This window comes from Sturnira hondurensis, unplaced genomic scaffold (genome assembly GCF_014824575.4).
Source record: "Sturnira hondurensis isolate 20B ecotype Veracruz unplaced genomic scaffold, ASM1482457v3 Scaffold0014099, whole genome shotgun sequence".
Lineage (NCBI taxonomy): Eukaryota > Metazoa > Chordata > Mammalia > Chiroptera > Phyllostomidae > Sturnira > Sturnira hondurensis.
The window spans coordinates 254,178-272,081 of NW_028086730.1; the positions used below are offsets into that span (position 1 = coordinate 254,178).

A 17,904-nucleotide genomic window follows, 5' to 3' on the forward strand; every position below is an offset into this window, starting at 1 on the left:
CCCACCCAGCGCACCGCGTGCTCTGGGGGTCAGGGTGGGCAGCTTCATCTCTGAATCCCCACTTGGTTGGCAAACAGTAGGTGCTCCATAAATGCCCAATGAGCTAATGCTGAACAGGGCTTTCCTGCAGGCCAGGAATGGCCACCTGGGTGCTACAGTCAGGGGCCTGCAGGGCAGGGGGACAGCCAAGGGCTTGGACTTGTGGTCCCTCTAGATTGGGACAGGCCTGCATGGAGGGCTCCCCACGGCCTCCACCTCCTGTGAACTTCCTGGAGACCAGTGCTTTTCTCATGCTCCCCTGGGCTGGAACCCACGAGAAGGGCCTGCCCGGCCGGGAATGCTTGGGTAGAGCAGCTCGGCCTATATCCTGGGAAGGGCCGCTGGCCGAGAGAATGTGCGCGTTTGTGTTTTGAGGGGTCCCTGGCTGCAGGCTGGAGGACGGCTGGATCGGGCTAGCAGCGGGGCCCAGGCAGGAGGACGGTCTGTTCACGGGAATACAGTCACACCTCGGCACTCGTTGGCTTCAGAACCGTCAAACGTGGTGCTTGTCACATTTTAAAGAGGAAAAAGATGTTTCAGCACTCGACGCTTGCTTGCCACTCGTTGGAAGGAGGTGCCACTGTATTTAGGATGCTCCACTGGCCCAAGGATGAAGTGAGAGTCTCTGGCTCGGGTAAGCAATGATATTCAGGGCTAGGAAGGGGCCCTGGTGCCCAACACGCCCGCGGGGCCCATTCTGAGTCTGAGGCACGTGTGGCGGCCAGGCAGCCTCCGTGACTGTAAATAACTGGGAACAGGACCCCCAAGCAGAAAGGAGTGGGGAGTGTGCCCAGTTCTCAAGGGTGAAAGGACTTGGAGTCCCTGGCTGGGACAGGGGGACAGGGAGACCCAAAACATCTGATGCCCCTGTTCCTTCTGAGTAAGGATGCCAGGCAGAGGCCCCTGGTCACAAGCCGAGCCAGCCCTGTTGGGTGGCCCCTGGTCCTTCCTGCCCGGAAAGGACCACAGCACCGGTCTGTGGGAACACCCTCTGAGCCCTGCTGCCCCCTGACTCTCCAGCCGCCAGGGTGGGAAGCCTGCCCCTCACTGAGCAGCCCGACCCAGAACAAGGCTGCCAGCTGTCCTGGAGCTCAGGGTCCCAGGTGGCAGGTTAGGGGCTGGAAACCACCTTCCTGGCACGCCAGGCTGTGCCAGCACCAGGCTGTGATCACCTGTGGGGACAGCTCAGGCCCCTCCAGCCCAGCTGTCGCTGCTCACAGCACAGCTCAGAGTCAGGCGGAGCCCGCGAGGGGAAGGGGGTGTGGGGCCCATCGGACCCACCAGGGAGACAAGGGCCGGCTGAGGGAATCCTGACGCAGCTGAGGATGGGCAGGATGGCATGGGAGACCAGACCCCTCTCCCCGCCCTGCGTACATCTCCAGCCTTGGCCCTCACGTCACCTCAGTCGACCTGGGAGTCACTATCCTGCCCTTATTACGAGTCACCTGAAGTCCTTTTTGGAGGGGGCAGAACTTCAGTAAGAGGAGCTGGTCCCCCAGGCCTGGCTCAGGGGACCTTCATGGGGACCTGGGGTCAGACAAAACTGGTCTCTTCCTTAGGCTTCGAGGTGGAAAAACAGGAGTCACCGCCCCTCCCCCATCCGCCTAGTGACAGATGGCCCCTGCAGACCTGACCTGGGCACCCAGCCGCCTGCGCTGCCGCAGCTCTCTCTGCCTGGGGTAGGTGGGCAGGGTAGGCCCAGGGCCAGGCTCAGAGTAGCAGCTGGTAAAACAAACGTCTGCTGACCCAAGTGCGGGTTCCAACTGCGCAGGTCCACTCATGTGCGACCGTTGCCCCTGACCTGTGCAGTTCAAGGGTCCGCCCGCCACTGGGAGTCTGAGTAGGCAGAAGGTCAGCCGCAGTCACAGGGGCTCCGGGACCGCAGGACAGGTCGGTGCCCTTGGCCTCTGCCGGCACTGTCCACTGTAGGGAGAGCTGGCTTTGACCCTGACTTGGGCCCTCAGTGGACCTGCCTCTAAAATGGGGATGGAGTCCTGGCCGGGTGGCCTGGGGCATCACCCAGCCAGGACTTGGTCCCCAATTGGTTGGAGTGCCATCCCGTACATCAAAAGGCTGTGAGTTCGATTCCCAGTCAGGGCACACACCTCGGTTGAGGGTTTGATCTCTAGTTGGGGTGCAGACTGAGGGACAATCAACAGAGGTTTCGTCCTCTCTGAAAAAATCAATGAGCATACTCGGGTAAGGAGTTCAAAAAAAGTGGGGATCGAAGCCGATCTCCTGGGGCTCAAGGGTAGCTTGAGTCACCTGCCTCAAGCAGGGCAGCTACTGGCACCGAAGGACACAGTAAGCACGGCTCTGAGGGCTGCTGGGTGTTGGGGACGTGCAGCCCAGAACCCAGTCCAGCTGCCCTGCCGAGGGGAGCAGGCCCTGCGCTCACTGGGGCCTGGGGCGCCCCAGATTCCAGGGTTGCCGGGCCAAGGTGCTAATGGGGACCGCCCTGCCACAGGAACTTGGGGTTCTGGGAGGTGAGCACACGCCGTGAGGTGCGCAGGGTCCTCACTGGTTGTGTCTGAGCCGGTCCGGCTGACCTGGCTACATCGTGGGGCTGGCACTGGTTCTGCTTCCACACCCAAGTCAAGCTCCAACGGCGCACCACAGAAAAGGGGGCCAGAGGAAGAGGCTCTGTCCCCTCGCTGTGTCAGAGGCCCCCTGAGGCAGGTGGGGGGGAGGGGGCCCCTCCTCCTGCTGAGCGCAGGCAGGTCTGAGCTCAAGACAGAAGCCTAAGGAAGCAGCCGGGACACAGGGAGCCACCAGGGCTCTGGTGACCCCGAAGCATCTGGGAAGGAGCCCTGTGGCGATGGAGGGCGGGGCAGGGCCCACACTCGGGGGAGACATGTCTGAATGGAAAGCAGTCGTGGCTTTAAATGTGGCCGGGACATGGGCCCACCTGCCCACCCTGCAGCATGGTCATTTACAAAAATAAGTACGAAGAAAGCAGCAACTCGTTAGTGATTGTGGGATTAATTGGACAGTTATTCAGTGTGTTTAAGCATCTGGCGTATCTCCTAGTCGCACCAAAGACTTTGGAAGCACTTGGTTTGGTCTCAGAGGGAGAACGGGAGCAGGGCCCAACCCTCGGGTGTCTGCTCCAGCCCTCACATTTCTGAGTCTGCGTACATCCCGTTGATTAAATAGTCCACCTGCGTGTAGCCCTTCTTCCTGTAGCTCTCGTAGGCCTGCAGGGCAAACAGAACCAACACCGTGACAAAAAGGGTCACACCGAGCAAGAGCATGGCCAGGAGGGCAGTCCTGTTTACTGGGGACAGCGGCAGGGGGTTGGTGGTGACCACCACGTACTGGCCTTGGGTGCTGAGCTGGCACGAGTCTGTGGTTGGCACCTTAGGGTCCCCTGAGCTCCCAGGTGTCGGGCTGGTGGCAGCAGTACCACTTACGGCCTCAGGCTGCGCCTGCTCGGGCACGGGGGGCGTGCCCAGGCCTGTGGCCCCCTGGGGAGATGGAGCAGGGCTTGGTGGTGTCGAGGGAGAGATAGACTCCACCACGGGCGTCCAGCTGGCGTGAGGCACAGAAGCTGGCACTGTGCTGGCAGCTGACTCCTCGGCTTGTGTCTTGGTGGCTGTCACCGCTGTGGTGGATGCAGAAGCCACAGAGGAGAGGGTAGACACTGTGGTTGTGTTCGTGAGGGACGGGGTGGGCCTACCTGCTGTGTTTGCCACCGGCTGGGTGGTCAACACCTGGATGGCAGGGCTTCCTATGACCGAGTTGGGTGTGTGGGAATCCACAGGGGGTGGGGGGCTGGCCGTGGTGGGGGCAGGCGTGCGCTCGGCAGGGTCCTGTGTGCCCAGGGCACTGCTTGCCTTGGTCGAGGAGCCAGCAGCCGTCTGAGTGCTGGAGGTCAGCGGCACCAGGGGGCCAGCTTGAGGAAGTGTGCTGTTGCCGGGTGCCTGGGTGTTGGGGGGGCTGAGAGCGGCCATGGAGGACAGAGCTGGCTGAGGAGACGTCGGGGAGGGCGGCATGGGCTGCCCAGAGGCCGGGAGTTCAGGGCCACCTGCCACAGTTGCCGGGGTGCCCACATCTGTCCTGTGTCTTCTCCCTGCTGTGACCACAGGAGAGCTGCGGCTGGCTCCCAGAGCCCCTCTGGCCGATGGGACAGGAGAGGGCGGCGTCGTTTGTGCGGACTCCGCTGCTTCCCTGGGTGTGCTTTTCGGGACCACGCTGTCTCGTGTCAGGTTGAGGGCTGAGGACCCTTGAAGTGAGGAAGGGGAGGAAAACACACGCTTGCGACCAACTCGCTGGCCAGCTCGCGGCTTCGAGGCGCCTGTCTCCAGGCCGGGAGAGGAGGGCAGCACGTGCACACCGCCTGCGCACCGCCCGTCGGCCCGCAGCCCACCGCAGAGGCGGCTGCGCTGTATCCAAGAAAATGCTCTGCCCTCTTGGAGTCTCGAGCCCACGAAAGCTTAAGAGCTTCACGTTTTGATCCACGCCCCAAAACAGCAGACAGAGAGAAAAGCCACACGAGACAGGCGTGAGTCACTGTCAAACCCCTCCAACACACCCAGGTTCGCAGGGTGGACAGACTGCCACCCAGACACCCCCACCGTGGAAGGGCTCTCGGCTCCGAGGCCGGAGCTCCTGTCAGAGCAGAAGTGCCACTGAGGGTCTGAGTGAGTGAGCGAACCCCCCAGCGAGGACCAGGTTTCTAGAAGGAGGTTTCGCAGTGCCAGGCAGGTGACTCTCTCGGGGTGCAGAGGCCTGGTCCCGCTGGGGGCTCGCCACCTGGTGCTCAGCCCGACAGCCCTTGCTGAGGAGCTTGCTAACGCCCCCCAGGGCTGAGGGTGCTCGAGGACCACAGTGGGCCTGTCAGGCTGTTGCCCAGCTTTCGCACTCACCTGGGTCCTGGGAGGCCACTGGGCGCCCGGATAAGGACAAGGAGGAGACGCAAGCAAGCACCAGGGCGGCCCACATCTCGTGGGAGAGGCGGGGTGCAGCTGGGGCAGTCCCTGCGCCCCCGGCAGCTACTCTCAGGCTGTGCACAAGGCCCTCGGCTTGGCTGAGGATCTGAGGTCGAGAGAGAAGGCATCTGGTCAGCAATGCTCGGCCTGGCCAAGGGCACAGGGCGCGGCTCTGTGTCCGTGTGCAGGGCTCTTGCGGGGTCTGGCGTGTCGCCGAGCCAAGTGCCTCGACCAGGCCCGGTGTCCAGGAAGAGCGCCCCCTTTTGGCCACAGCGGCCCAGGGCGCTGACCAGTGTCTGACTGGGCAGGTTCAAAGCACTTCCTGACCTGACTCCACGCTGAGTCCTAACCCCTGAGAGCTCCCACTTCCCCACCCCAGAGCTCAGAGCTGACAGAACAGCAGGGAGAGGCAGAGGCATTTTCTATCACTGAGATCAGCCAAGCCCCCCCCTTCCCCTTCTCCCGTGGCCTGCAGGACATGAGGTGGGCCCAGCCCACCGTGTGCATCCTGTGCCAGCTGACCGTGCCCTTCACACGGGCCAGGCCAGACCACTTAGCCAGGCAGCCAGGCCAACACCATCACAACCCATCCATCTGGCCACCAATCCGTCACCTGGGATTCTGAGGCCTGCCCAGGTACCGGGCAGCGCACTTACGAGAAAAGCTCCCTGCCTCCAGGGAGGCTGCCACGTGGGAGACACAGAAAGAGGTCACTGCAAGTGACATGGAGCAGGGAGGCACAGAGGTGACGGCAGCTGGTAGGATCGGAAGGGCAAGTCGGATGCTGGTTCTCTGGGTGGCTGGGCGAGGGCGAGGAGGACAGGGCCCCGAGGAGGCGCGTCATTCAGGTGGTGGTGCCAGGGGGGGTTTCCTGGGGAAGTGGCCCCCGGGCCGTGTTCTAAAAGACAGATGGAGTCCACCTGCTGGCGCCATCAGGAGAAAGCCGCAGATCAGCAGGGCCAGAGGCCACGGGGCAGCGTGGTGATTCCTGGGACCAGACCGGAGCAACAGGCCACCCCGTCAGGGCGGGGTGGGTGTGAGAGCCACAGAGGAGGCAGCAGGGGCAGGCCCCAGGAGGCCGTGGGACTCAATAAGGGGCCCTCCTGGGAGAGACAGAGAGCAGGTGCACAGAACCCGGGAGCAGAAGCCCCACTGCCTGTGAGGGACACAGTGTGATGGCAGGAACTTCTGGAGATGCTACCACAGCCAGGCCTCACCAGGAGCCAGCTTCCTGAATGCACGGGGCTGACCCCACGCTCACCCAAGGGCAGGCAGGCTGGGATTGCCCCCTGCAGAGGTGCAGTGGGGGGCTGAGGGGCCAGGTGACCTCAAGGGTCCTGTCACTTCAAGTCCTGCTGCTCCTGGCTGCACCCGGATCCTGTCATCAGCCCTGCCCAATGGCCTGAGTTCCACCTGGCCACCTGGAAACCAGCCCTCCCGAGACAACAGCTCAGCCATACTCCGTCAGGTTTAGCCCTACAACTAACCACTCAACGTGGGCACAGAACACAGGCCTGCTGGGAATCTAAAGGCAGGTGACGGGAATGGGGCTCCTGGGCGTCACTCCAAGGTCAATGCTGCCTGAAGACGCCCTAGGCCTTCGGCTCTCCTGCTGGGCCCTCACTGTGGAGGCCCTGAGTTCACGGAGCATCCTGGAAGAGAGCCCTGAGGACACTGAATGGAAATGCCCTGGCTGGCCCCTTTCCCCAGGACAGCCATGGCCACACCTTTCTGTGGCCCTGCAGCTGGAAGAGCCACCAAAGTGTCACCTCCTAGCACCCCCACATGGCCCCGATCCTCTGCCCCACCCCCATGGCTTCCCCAAAGACCCTGATAACCCTCAAAGCTGACCTAGCCTCCAGGGCCCAAAACCCATATCGCCTCTGCGAAACCCAAAATTTCCTTCACAAGGCCGAGGTGGCCTTCCAAGTCTGCCCCCACTGGCCTCTCCTGGGCACGTGAGATACCTGTCACTCCCAACCTGGAGCCTGGCTTAACCATCAGCCCACAAAAGCAGCCCCTGTGAGGCCTAAAGGGATGTTTATAGGAGGCTACACAGTGGCTTTCTGCCTCCCGGGATCAGTGGGGACTGTTGTAGGGTGGCCCCAGGACCAGAAAAACTCATACGGCACAAACCCTTCTGAAAGCCTGGCACATTCCCTGAGGCCCTGACCCCTTCCCAAGAGTCACTCACTTGTATGTAGCTTCATCCTGCACTTTCCTTCCAAAATGGTCTGGAAGGGCTCCTGGCCCTCACAGGTCTAGAAAGTTACCCAGCCCTACAAACCGTAGATTTGCACCTGCCTTCTATAGAGCGAAAGCGTTCGTTGTTTTGACAGGAGCAGGTGGGGGTGGGGTGGGGAGAGAAGGCACAGACACTGTCACAGAGGCTAGAATCGAAAGTGGAAGAAGGTATGGGGCCCGGAGGACTCCCCCGAGGCCCTGCAGCTGGGCTCTCAGTGAATGAATGTATTCAAACGGCTCTCTCCAGCCAGTCTCTGCAGCCAGTCCCAGCTGCTGCAGGAGTGCCCCTGTGCTGGAGCCCGGAGCCGGGGACCACTGCACTGGGGTGATGTGCCAGGGGCTTCCCGATCCCACCCCAGGCCCCGGGCTCTCTGGCGTCTCCCACCACAAGTCTCTAGAGCAGAGTTGGCAAACATTTTCTGTAAAGAGATAGACAGCCAATAGTTCAGACTCTGGGCCACGCAGCCGTGGAGGATATGTACGCTATGGGTGTGCCTACTTCCCAACCAAACTTTATTTACGAACACAGGCGGCAGCCAGGACTTGGCCCACAGGCTGCAGTTTCCAGCTGCTGCTCGAGCAGCAGGCTGCAGGATTCCTGGCCACAGGCAGAGGCTGACGCGACACGCTGCACGGCCTTCCTCCTTCCCACCTCACCCCTAACGAACGTGGACCACTTTGGCCCGGGGCCTGGGACAGCCTCTGGTCGGTGTGCTCCCGGGGCCCCCTCGGGGGTGAGGGGCCTCCTCCACCCCGGCATCAATGGGCTGCTGCACGCATGAGGGGCTCCCACAAGTCTTAAGCTTTTACGGTGTAGGCCAAGACTCTGGTGGTGAGTGGATGAGGGCCACAGATGACCACTCGGTCCTGCTCGGTCCCCACCTACGGACCATCCTCCTGGAGGACCCCAGAAGGCAGAACCTCTGACGGGAAGAGCCACAGTCCAGGCCTCTTCCGGTTGCTGGAAGGCTCAGCTTTCTGCACTTTGCCATCTCTCCTTCCGCCTTGATACTCCCTGAGCTTGCAGAACCCCCGAGTCCTCTCTGAGCTCACTGTCCCATCACCAAGCATGCGGCCCTGGCTCTCAGGACCCCAAGACACTCACCAGAAGCAGGTGTTCAGGGCGTGTTCCTGGGCTGGGCCATCTTCCTCCTCGGAGAAGAGCTGCAGGCTTGGCACCGTGTGCTCGTCAGGTGAGGTCTGGCTTTGCAGGAGGCGAGGGCAGCTGCGGGGAGCACTCCTGGGCCGCGGCATGCTTTGTGGCACATGGGGGACACAGGCAGACACTCTGCTCTGCTGACAGTCGCATCTACAGTCTGAAAAGAGTACCGCTCCTAGGAAAAGCACAGGGACACCATCCAGTGAGGAGAGGGCACCAAACAAGCAGCATTCAGCAGGGATCACCCTGGGAAAGGACACTACGGTGTCAGGACTTTCAACGTCCTAGCTCCTGACGAAGCACTTTCTACCGCTGCCGTTTCTTCCACGGAAGCCATTGGATAGCTGTCCACGAACAGAAATCCACAAGGCTGTTCATCACGGCATTACTTCTAATAGTAAAAAACTGGAATGATTACATAAAATACGGTCTCATGCATATGTAAAATACTATTGCAGCTTTTAAAAAATACACAAATTTCAGCTCTGGCTCGTGTGGCTCAATAGATTGAGGGCAGACCTGTGAACCGGGCCCCCAGTAGGGGGCGCGTGAGAAGCAACCACACTGATGTTTCTCTTCCTCTCTCCTTCCCTTCCCCTCTCTCTAAAAATAAATAAATCTTTAAAAAAATTATACCGGTATGTTAACAACAGTTACCTCTGGCTAATAGATTTACAGGTGATTTTCAGTTTCTACTTTGTACCTTTTTTTTTTTTAAACAAGCGTGTCTCACTCTTGGAAAACACTTCTGAAAAGCTCCAATGAAAGAAATCATCGTCTTATATTCTCCAAGTACTTTGAGCAACCAGGCAGAGGAGGCCCAATGGATACAGTTTCACCCGCAGATTTTAATCGTTTAGAGAAACATCATGATCCCATGACAGGAGATGCCTTTTTCTAGGAGCCAACCGAAACTCAGAGGAAGCCAAGAGCACAGGAATAACGGGAAGCTATGCGGCGCACATGCTTCTCTCAGTGCTGGGCAGTCAATGCGAGCTCCGGATACGAAGGAAACCGGTCCCCTCCTCCAGAGGCAGGCATCCGTTGGTAAGCGATGCCCGAGGACCACCATGGCCCACTCCCTAACACAAATACCCCCCCCCACATACATGCACAGGCACACACATGGAACATGGAGCCACACTCATGTGCACACAACACACAGCTACACATACACACACACTGCCACATGTGTGCCCATGCAGTCATGCCCATGCATGCGTGCAAACAGTCCCGCACACAGTTATATACACAAAGCGAGTGCACACGCGGAGCATCTCTATAAGGCTGCTTTGGGAAACTCCCCAAGCTTCTCCGTTAACTTCCGCTGGTACCATCCCTTCTGCTTATTCCCTCCCAGCCAGGGGAGCGAGTGCTCACTCCCACAGAACTGGGAATGGGGGCACGGGCGGCCCTGCAGAGGCCAGAACAGGCCCTCGCTGCGCCGTGACTTCATCTCTCTGCCATGGTCCTGCCTCCACTTTCCAACGGCATATTCTAAATGCCAACATTCACTTGTGGGGATCTGCGCTACCCTTGTGAGTTGACTCACAAGAGACAAACCATTCACAAGATTTAAAATAGTAGTTTTCCCCACGAAAGCTTTGGTGAACCTTATAAGAGGGTCTGGCCAGTTATCATTACCTGGAGACCAGACAGATCAAGGTCTCAGACTATGGGAGATGTAAAGGAAAAGAGACTGCTGGGGTGGGAGAGGAATAAGCAGGAAAGAATGAAGTCAGTATTAAGTGAGAGACAGGGCAGATGGAAAGACAGGAGATTAGGCTGGTGCTGGGAGTTCACTCTTTTCAGGGGTCAGCTCCCCACAAGTTTTGCAGAGAAGAGAGAGGACCCCCACGAGCCAGGCAACTCCCCATCAGAAAAGCTTGGTATCCACTTCCTGATTCTTCTCTGGCCCTGGACCTTGTGATGCCTCTCAACACCTCCTGTCTCTGATTCCTTGTGTTCCCAACCTGGGCTTATTTTAAACTCTTTTATGCATCTATTTGCCAGATGCAGGACGCTGCACGCAGGCTACATACAATCAGACTGCAGGTTGCCTCACTCCCTTTTCTGGCTTCCACAGGCTCCTGAGATCCAACGCAGGGAACCCTCAGGCTTGGCAGGGACCACACGTTCCATCACTCTGGTGACATTTATAAGCAGGGACGTGACCCTAGTCTCTACTCCCAGCTGGGGCAACCATACGTACCAAGAGGTCGGGACCGTGAAAGCAAATTCAGGGCAGAGCACAGACACCTATCTTGACGTATCGCCAGGCTGAACCTTGGTAGCAGAACCCAAGAACACAGGCCGTGTACAGAGACATTGTCCTGGGGTCCAAAGGACGCGTCTCTGCGGCAAATGGGAACCTGGAGCAGCAGATATCGTCTTAATTGCACTGCTGCTTCCAGGTCTCTGGCAGTTTTGGTGTCACGGTTAAATGCTGACCAAGGGTCTAGTTTTTGTTGGCAATGTGGGTAAATCTGACATTACTTTACCTGTTAGGCAAGCCTGGCATAGAAGCGGGAAATGTCTGTATTGTAAATACTTTCCTCACTGATGTTATTGACATTTTAGAGATGCTTCCTTTGGGGAGAAAACAGAATGTTATAGGCAAAATTTTAAATGCCGTATTTATGTTTCATGGCTGCCTTTGTGGATACTGCCTCCTCAATCAGCCTCACAGGGAAATGCACACGCTAAGCAGTCATGCAGTCACGTGGGGGCAGATGGCAGGTAGATGGAAAAGGACCACGCCCCACCCTGGGGCAGAAAGGGCCTGAGGGAGGTCTGGGTCACCTGTAGGGCCAACTTTTCTGTGAGGATGTGAGGACACTTCTTGGGGCCCAGCCTTGCCCCTGCAGGATCTTTTGGCCCCTGCCCTCTGCTCTCAAACTGGAACAACCTGGGTGTGACCCTGCCTCCTACCTCTGGGCCCCCACTGACTCCTCCTGCTTCTTCCTCTGTGCCTATTCCTTGACAGTGTGGCTGACAAAGGGACCACATACTGAACTGAATGAACCTGAGAAGCGCAGGGGAGGCTGGAAAGGTAACCATATGGGATGGTCTGAAATGAAAAACTCCTCACTAAATGTGTACTCGTGTCCTATGCCTACGGTTTCCTTGACAAATTACCTTACGTGAGCCTGTCTTTGGTCATTTTACATCTAAAATAATGTACGGCCAGAATGTCAGTCACCTCCTTTCGCAGACCCCTCGGGGCACACGCACCACAGCAGAACCCAAGAGACCCTCACGGTCATCTTGTTCCCCGAATACTGTCTCTATGTGCTGTAAATTATAGACTATCCCGTATCCGCCAATGTAAAAAAGTGTGTGTCTCTCTATTTCACTTTTCATTCAGCCCTAGAGGTTTCCCCCACTTCCCCTTCTCCAGGGTAAGTCTATCGCCAGCGAACGTCATGGAATCCTCTTTTAAGCTGCAGAGCTGCCCTTCTCCAGAGCGTTTTCTCTCAATTCCTTAAGATTTTGCTTGCCAGCAACTGTCATCGGTTTGGCTCAAATAAACTCGTAAAAACTCTTTACCGCTTTGGACGTTTCTTACTGGACAGACACCTCCATCCTCATCATCTGACATCGTGTTCCCCCCACTCCCGTTTTCTCCCGTCCCCCTCCTCTGCCTCTCGTGCCCCCATTCATCCTCCAGCCCTCACCTCCTCTCAACCCCGAGCCCCTCTGGAGCCGTGACTACAGCATGCCGGAGCGCAGCACAGGCCCCTTACCCGGGAGCGGCAGGCCTGCAGAGGCCGGGCGGCCCTCGGACGGCGGAGGCGCCCCGGTCCGGCGTGAGGACGTGGCGGCGGCAAGGCAGACCGGCCCAGAGCCAAAGTGCTCGGGACAGCAGCTCCAGGTCCGCCCCGCCCCGGCCGCCAGGAAGTGACTTCACTGGAAGGCGTGTCGGGCGGGGCGGGGCAGCCTCCCGCAGGCGCAGGGATCCGCTAGGAGGTGCCCGGCGCAACCGGATGCGAGCCGGAAGTGAGGGGCGTGGCTTCCAAGGCCCCACCCACCGCGGGCGCGGCTGGGAGACGTCTCCCATGCGGACGGAATTGGCTATTCCCAACAGGACTTTGGCGGAAGTGGTCCTTCCGTGGTCTCCGCCGCCTGAACGTGTGCACTTTCTTGCAGCAACCAAAGTGCCGGGCCTGGGGCAGCGTCAGCTCAGGTGTACCCTAGTGATTCACGGGGGTTGAGCACGAGGGGGTGACGCTGCCATACTCCTGCCTTCCTCCCTCATACTTGATCCAACCCCTGGGGACCTGCTTTGGGCGTGGGGTGCTGGTAGTGGCAGCTTACAACTTGCCAAGCCTTGAGCTTGTTCAGTGATTTTTCCTGCAGGTTCAGTGAGTTAATGACTGCAGTAGTACTGTGAGCTGTACTATTAGCCTCCATTTTGCATATGCAGGAAAAGAGACTCACAAAATGTTTTATAATTGTCAGCCTAGGGATAACAATGGGGAATTCGAATGTAAGGAATTTGCTTATTTCAAAGGTACGTTAACTTAGATGCACAAGAACAATAGACAGGGTCTGCTTCAGTCAGTAAACTTTTTACTAAAGACGTTATGTGCCTGGAGCGTGACTGTGGACATGACCTGCCCAGTTAGAAGTTTATGATCAGATCACTCTGTGAGGTTACTTTCCGTAGAACCTGTTTTTCGGTCACACGTGGGAGTACACCAAGGGCTCCATTCAGACAGTTTCATAACCTGTCTTGGGGTCTTCTGGTAGGAAACTAAGGCGACAGAAAACTGAGTGTGCACAAAGACAGGATGAACTTAACCATCTCTGAGCTCAGGGGACACCTGAGAAGCAATTTAGAGCTGTTTCAACCTTGTAGTTTTATTTATTTATTTAAGATTTTGTTTACTTATTTTTAGAGAGAGGGGAAGGGAAGGAGAAAAAGAGGGAGAGAAACATCAATGGGTGGTTGTCTCGCACGCACCTCCCACTGAGGACCTGGCCTTTAACCCAGACACATGCCCTGACTGGGAATCAAACTGGTAACCCTTTGGTTTGCAGGCCGGCACTCAGTTCACTGAGCCACTCCAGCCAGGGCTAACGTCATACTTTTAAGTCGTGTAGAACTTAATTGCTAGAGGAGTTTGCAAAGATAAGGTTCTTTTGCTTTGATTTTCCTGACTAGCTCAGATGTAACATGAGAAGGACCATATCTGTGCTCACAGTGAGAATGCGCCTAAATACCCAGTTGTAGGTCTATACTTGCCTTCTTCAAAAATCGATACCCCAGCAACTCAGTGGTTTCAATTCCTTCTTGGCAAAACCGGGCCATGGCTAATGTGTTCAGTGGATTGAGCGCCAGCCTGTGAACCAAAGGGTTGCCAGTTTGCCAGGCAACTGTATGCCAGGGCACATGCCTGGGTTACAGGCCGAGTTCCCAGTTGGGGTGCGAGAAAGACAACCAATCTGTTTCTCTCCCTCTCTTTCTCCCCCTTTCCCCTCTCTCTAAAAATAAATAAATAAAATATTTTTTAAAAAATCAGGGCTATTTTAGCTCCTAGGGCTGAGATTACAAAGACAAGGCACAGCCTTCCTCTTCAAGGAGCTCAGAGTCTAGACCAGGGGTCTGCTGGCTGTCGGCTGCTTTTGTAAATAAAGTTTTATTGGAATGCAGTTGCACTGCCTCGCTGCATAGGGTCTGGCTGCTTTTGCACTTCAAGGGCACAGTGGAGAAGTTGCAGCACAGGCAGCGTGGCTCGCAAAGCCTGAAATATTTACTGCCTGGTTCTTTTCAGAAAAGGTTTGCCAACCTCCAGTCTAGGGTGTTACTAGAAAATGGGTTTCTGACAGCAACGAAAATATCTTGCCTCGATGGTCCAGGATGCAGGGAAGCATGTTCGTTCATAGGGGAATCTAGTACCTTTCGGTGGATCGGGGTCACCTGGAACCTAGTGTCTATTGAGCACAGCTGTGGGAACTGCATTGCTGTCTCTGCAGAGTATTATGAAAAGTCAAGCAGGGCAGGCCCGCTTCTTCTGATGGTGATGGGTGAATTAAAGAAAGAGAAGGATCCACTTTAAATCCTTAAGCTTTTGTCTAAGGGCACAGATCATCTCAGGTGCTTTCTCTGCAGAAATAGCTATTGGCAAACTCAACGCTTTGTCCTTTTGTAACCAAACAAGACGGGAGTTCGGCTGCCTGCTGCTAGGAAAGCCAGGCTCATGAGACAGGTGTTGGCGCAAAAGCAAAGAGGTTTTAGTCAGGTGCCACGTGACCTGGGACAATGGTGGAGTCCCGTCCGAAAGACTGTCTCCCCTTCCTGCTCCAGCAGCTCTGACAGGGCTAGGGAGCGGGGACTTTTTCCCCCCAACCCATTATCTTGCTAGCTTTTGGCACATTTGGGGCCCTATCGTTTGTTTTTCTAGCTTTTGGCCTGCTGAGTGGAAGAACCCCCCCCCCCAGAGCCATCTTGGCCAATGGGGGACTCCCCAGTGGTCCAGCTGTCTACAGTAACTCTTAGTTGTTCAATTAAAATATTATTTGCATTTCGGGCCATGCAAGAGTCCACATATGAAAGTTGGGGCTGTGGGGTAACACTGCCCAGCTTCAAATCCTGCCTCCTTCATGTTTTAGCCGCGTGCCAGATAGCAAAAGGCTTAGCCGAGACACTCCGTGCCTCGGTTTCCCCGCACAGCCGATTCCCAGCACTCAGTTGTGTTTGATGAACTCCCCGCCTGCAGTGGCTCGGTGAATGCTGAGCCATTGCTCCTGGGGGAAAACAAAGCGAGCGCTTCCCTCCATGCGCTGCTCTTTGGTGTCGTTATTCATCGAAGTTTCGTTTTACACTCTGAACACAAAACTAAGGGCATTAAAATGATGAGAATGAGAATAAAAAGGGTAATTGGTGAAGACAGATATCTAATTCTATGTGCATTACTGGATTAGTCCTTCTCACTTGTCATTTACTAATTTGCTTTGCAGATATACAATAAGATTTGTCCAGGATAAGTCCAGCCATTGTTACTATAACAAGAACGGTTTGCGTGACATCAGTGTAGTCTGGCAGCCAAGGAGAGTGGACTCGAATGCACATGTGTGAACAATGACAACTTCACTGTACTAGTCAGTGGGGGCAGTAGATGCCATTGAGTGAGCATGTGTACTGTGTGGCCGTCCCATTCAAAATGACAGCGAGTAGAGCCACGAGTCTGCATCAAATTTTGCATCAAGCTTGAACATTCCTCTGTGGAAACTATTCAGTTGCTTCAGAAGGCCGCAACTATGGGCAACTGGGGATTGGTGGATTCGTCATGACAATGCGCCTGCTCACCCATCACGTCTTGTGCAATAAATGTCTCTGTTCTCATATTTCATGTCTGGATACCTCCTGGACAGGCCCCATATTCTATGGATAGCTGGTAAAAATCTTAAAGATTGTGGCCTGGCTGGTGTAGCTCAGTGGATTGAGCGTGGGCCTGCGAACCACACAATCACGGTTCGATTCCCAGTCAGGGCACATGCCTGGGTTGCAGGCCGGTTCCCTGCAGGCCAACTCCCAGCAGGGGACACACAAAAGGCAACCATACATTGATATTTCTCTCCTTCTCTCCTTCCCTTCCTCTCTAGAGACAAATAAATAAAATCTTAAAAAAAAATCTTAAAGATTGTGCAACCAGGCTGCTATGGGTTTACACTGAGTTTTTCTTTTCTTTTGTTTTTTTAAAAGGCATGTTTTAAATTTCCCACATTTTTAGTTAATTAATGGGAATGATTAAAGATATTGTATATGGTTTAAAAAGCCTTTTAATGAGGATTAATACACATACAGGGAAGCGTTGGGTGTATGTTTACAGCTTGACAAATTTCCGCCAGCTGAACCCCTTTGTCATCACTCAGATGACAGACAGAGGGGACCAGCCCCCTGGAATCCTCCGTTCCCCCCTTCACCCCCCAACACAAAATCTGTGGAGATTCAGAGCAGTTTAAACTCATTCCTGGTGCGAACGCAGGACATGCCGCACTGCGGGAAGCAGTGCAGCTCCTGTAAAGTTGGGGAGTTACTCTCGTATAGACAGAAATAAGTGGTCACCAGGGGACAGGGGTGAGGAAGGAAGACGGAGGGGCTCAGGCTTGCCAGGCGCAGCACAGGTCGAGAGCCTGACGGGGTGTCCTGGGGGAAAGCATTAACACGTTTGTCAAACTTGCAGGTACACTAGAGTTTCAACCAGTGTGCGTTGGCTTACGCTCAGCCCTTGGGTCAGCCCCACAGGGCCCCTTGTCCAGGGCTCTATTTAGGGTGGCAGAGTAGGAAAAGGTTTGATGGCAAATGTGGGGCCCCAGGCAGCAATACAGACACCCCAGGCTCACAGCTCCACTGTGAAGTTCCAGGCAAATCTCAGGGCCCCCCTCACCAGTGGCTTCCACAGACAGGGCATCCACGCTGCTGCGCAGGTTTCTGGTTATATACCAGGAATCCGAGGAGCGTGGCTCAGGGGCCACAATAAGGAAAACTGAGGGTGGAGGGGCTTTGAGGCTGAGCAGGATTTTTGGAAGAAAGGGCGGGCAGTGGAGAGGTAGGCACTGAAGAAAGAGCAAAGCGCTGGCCCCGCCCTCTGGGAGTTCTCTCCCGCCCACTGTTCCGGGGGCCACATCTGCTGACTTTTCTGGGGAGGGTGCGCTCGGTGTCTGGCTTTGGCAGCCGACACCCTGTCTGTGCAAGTCTGGGGTCCAGCAAGTCGCTTTTACGTTAATGTGAGAACGGTATAAGGTGTAAAGTCTGGCCTTGCAACCTGTCTGGCTGTGTCCTTTCGTCAAAGCCTTAGCAGACTTCTGGCCTGTTCCTTTCCGCCCACGATCCTTTTGCACACAGTTCTCAGCCTTGATTTTACTTCTTCGCCTCCTCAGAGCCCTCTCCTCCCCATGGTGTCTGCTCTGTTACTGAGCTGAGTGTTAATGGACCTTTGCCACTCACCACGTTTTGCAATTTTGCCTTTCAAAGCAATCATGCTATCTTAATCCACATGGCCTCACATTACTGGACACTCAGCGTTCGCTTTCACTTTTGCTTGGAGATGGGCCTGTTTTGCCCACTGAGGACAGCGGATGAACCGGGTGCTTTGCCATGAATTCTGTGCTTGTCTGATGTCGGTTTCCACTCTGCTTACAGCTTGACTGCGGAGCCCACGCCCCCTGGCTTGCATTTTTCTTCCCTTTTATTTATTGACTTCTGATACCAGTTCTGGTATTAGGACAATACTATGTGCTACACAATTGGACTTTACTGTTCCGAAGTTCAGAAACTTTATCCATGTGCCTACAGGGCCCACCCTGTAGCTCACCTTTAGGGAACTCTGCTGTTCTGCTGAGGTAACAAGACTACCCACAATTATTGGAAAAGTAGCAAAATACTCTTCCCAGCTGAGCAACTGGGTGAAGCCACCTTTTCTTTGTGGACTTTAACCAAACAAACATGTTGCAATAAATTGAATGCACAAACCGATACAAGGAGATTAAAGAATTTGTAAATATAGCCCTGGCTGGTGTGGCTCA

At 55.8% G+C, this 17,904-nt stretch overlaps 1 protein-coding gene across 2 annotated transcripts; it reads right to left on the reverse strand.

Moving 5' to 3' along the window:
* Positions 1-2,896: 2,896 nt before the first annotated feature.
* CUNH11orf24 (chromosome unknown C11orf24 homolog) lies at positions 2,897-12,261 on the reverse strand. 2 transcript variants are annotated; one of them, XM_037062537.1, is made up of 4 exons: positions 12,120-12,261; positions 8,320-8,548; positions 4,908-5,076; positions 2,897-4,264 (listed from the first exon to the last, which is right to left on the reverse strand). In XM_037062537.1, the coding sequence occupies exons 3-4, from the start codon at positions 4,981-4,983 to the stop codon at positions 3,156-3,158; spliced, it is 1,185 nt and encodes a 394-aa protein (XP_036918432.1). In that variant the 5' UTR covers positions 4,984-5,076; positions 8,320-8,548; positions 12,120-12,261; the 3' UTR covers positions 2,897-3,155. The 2 variants fall into 2 exon arrangements, with proteins under 2 accessions (XP_036918432.1, XP_036918431.1); XM_037062536.1 differs by having other exon boundaries at positions 12,051-12,261.
* Between the last annotated feature and the right edge of the window lie 5,643 nt (positions 12,262-17,904).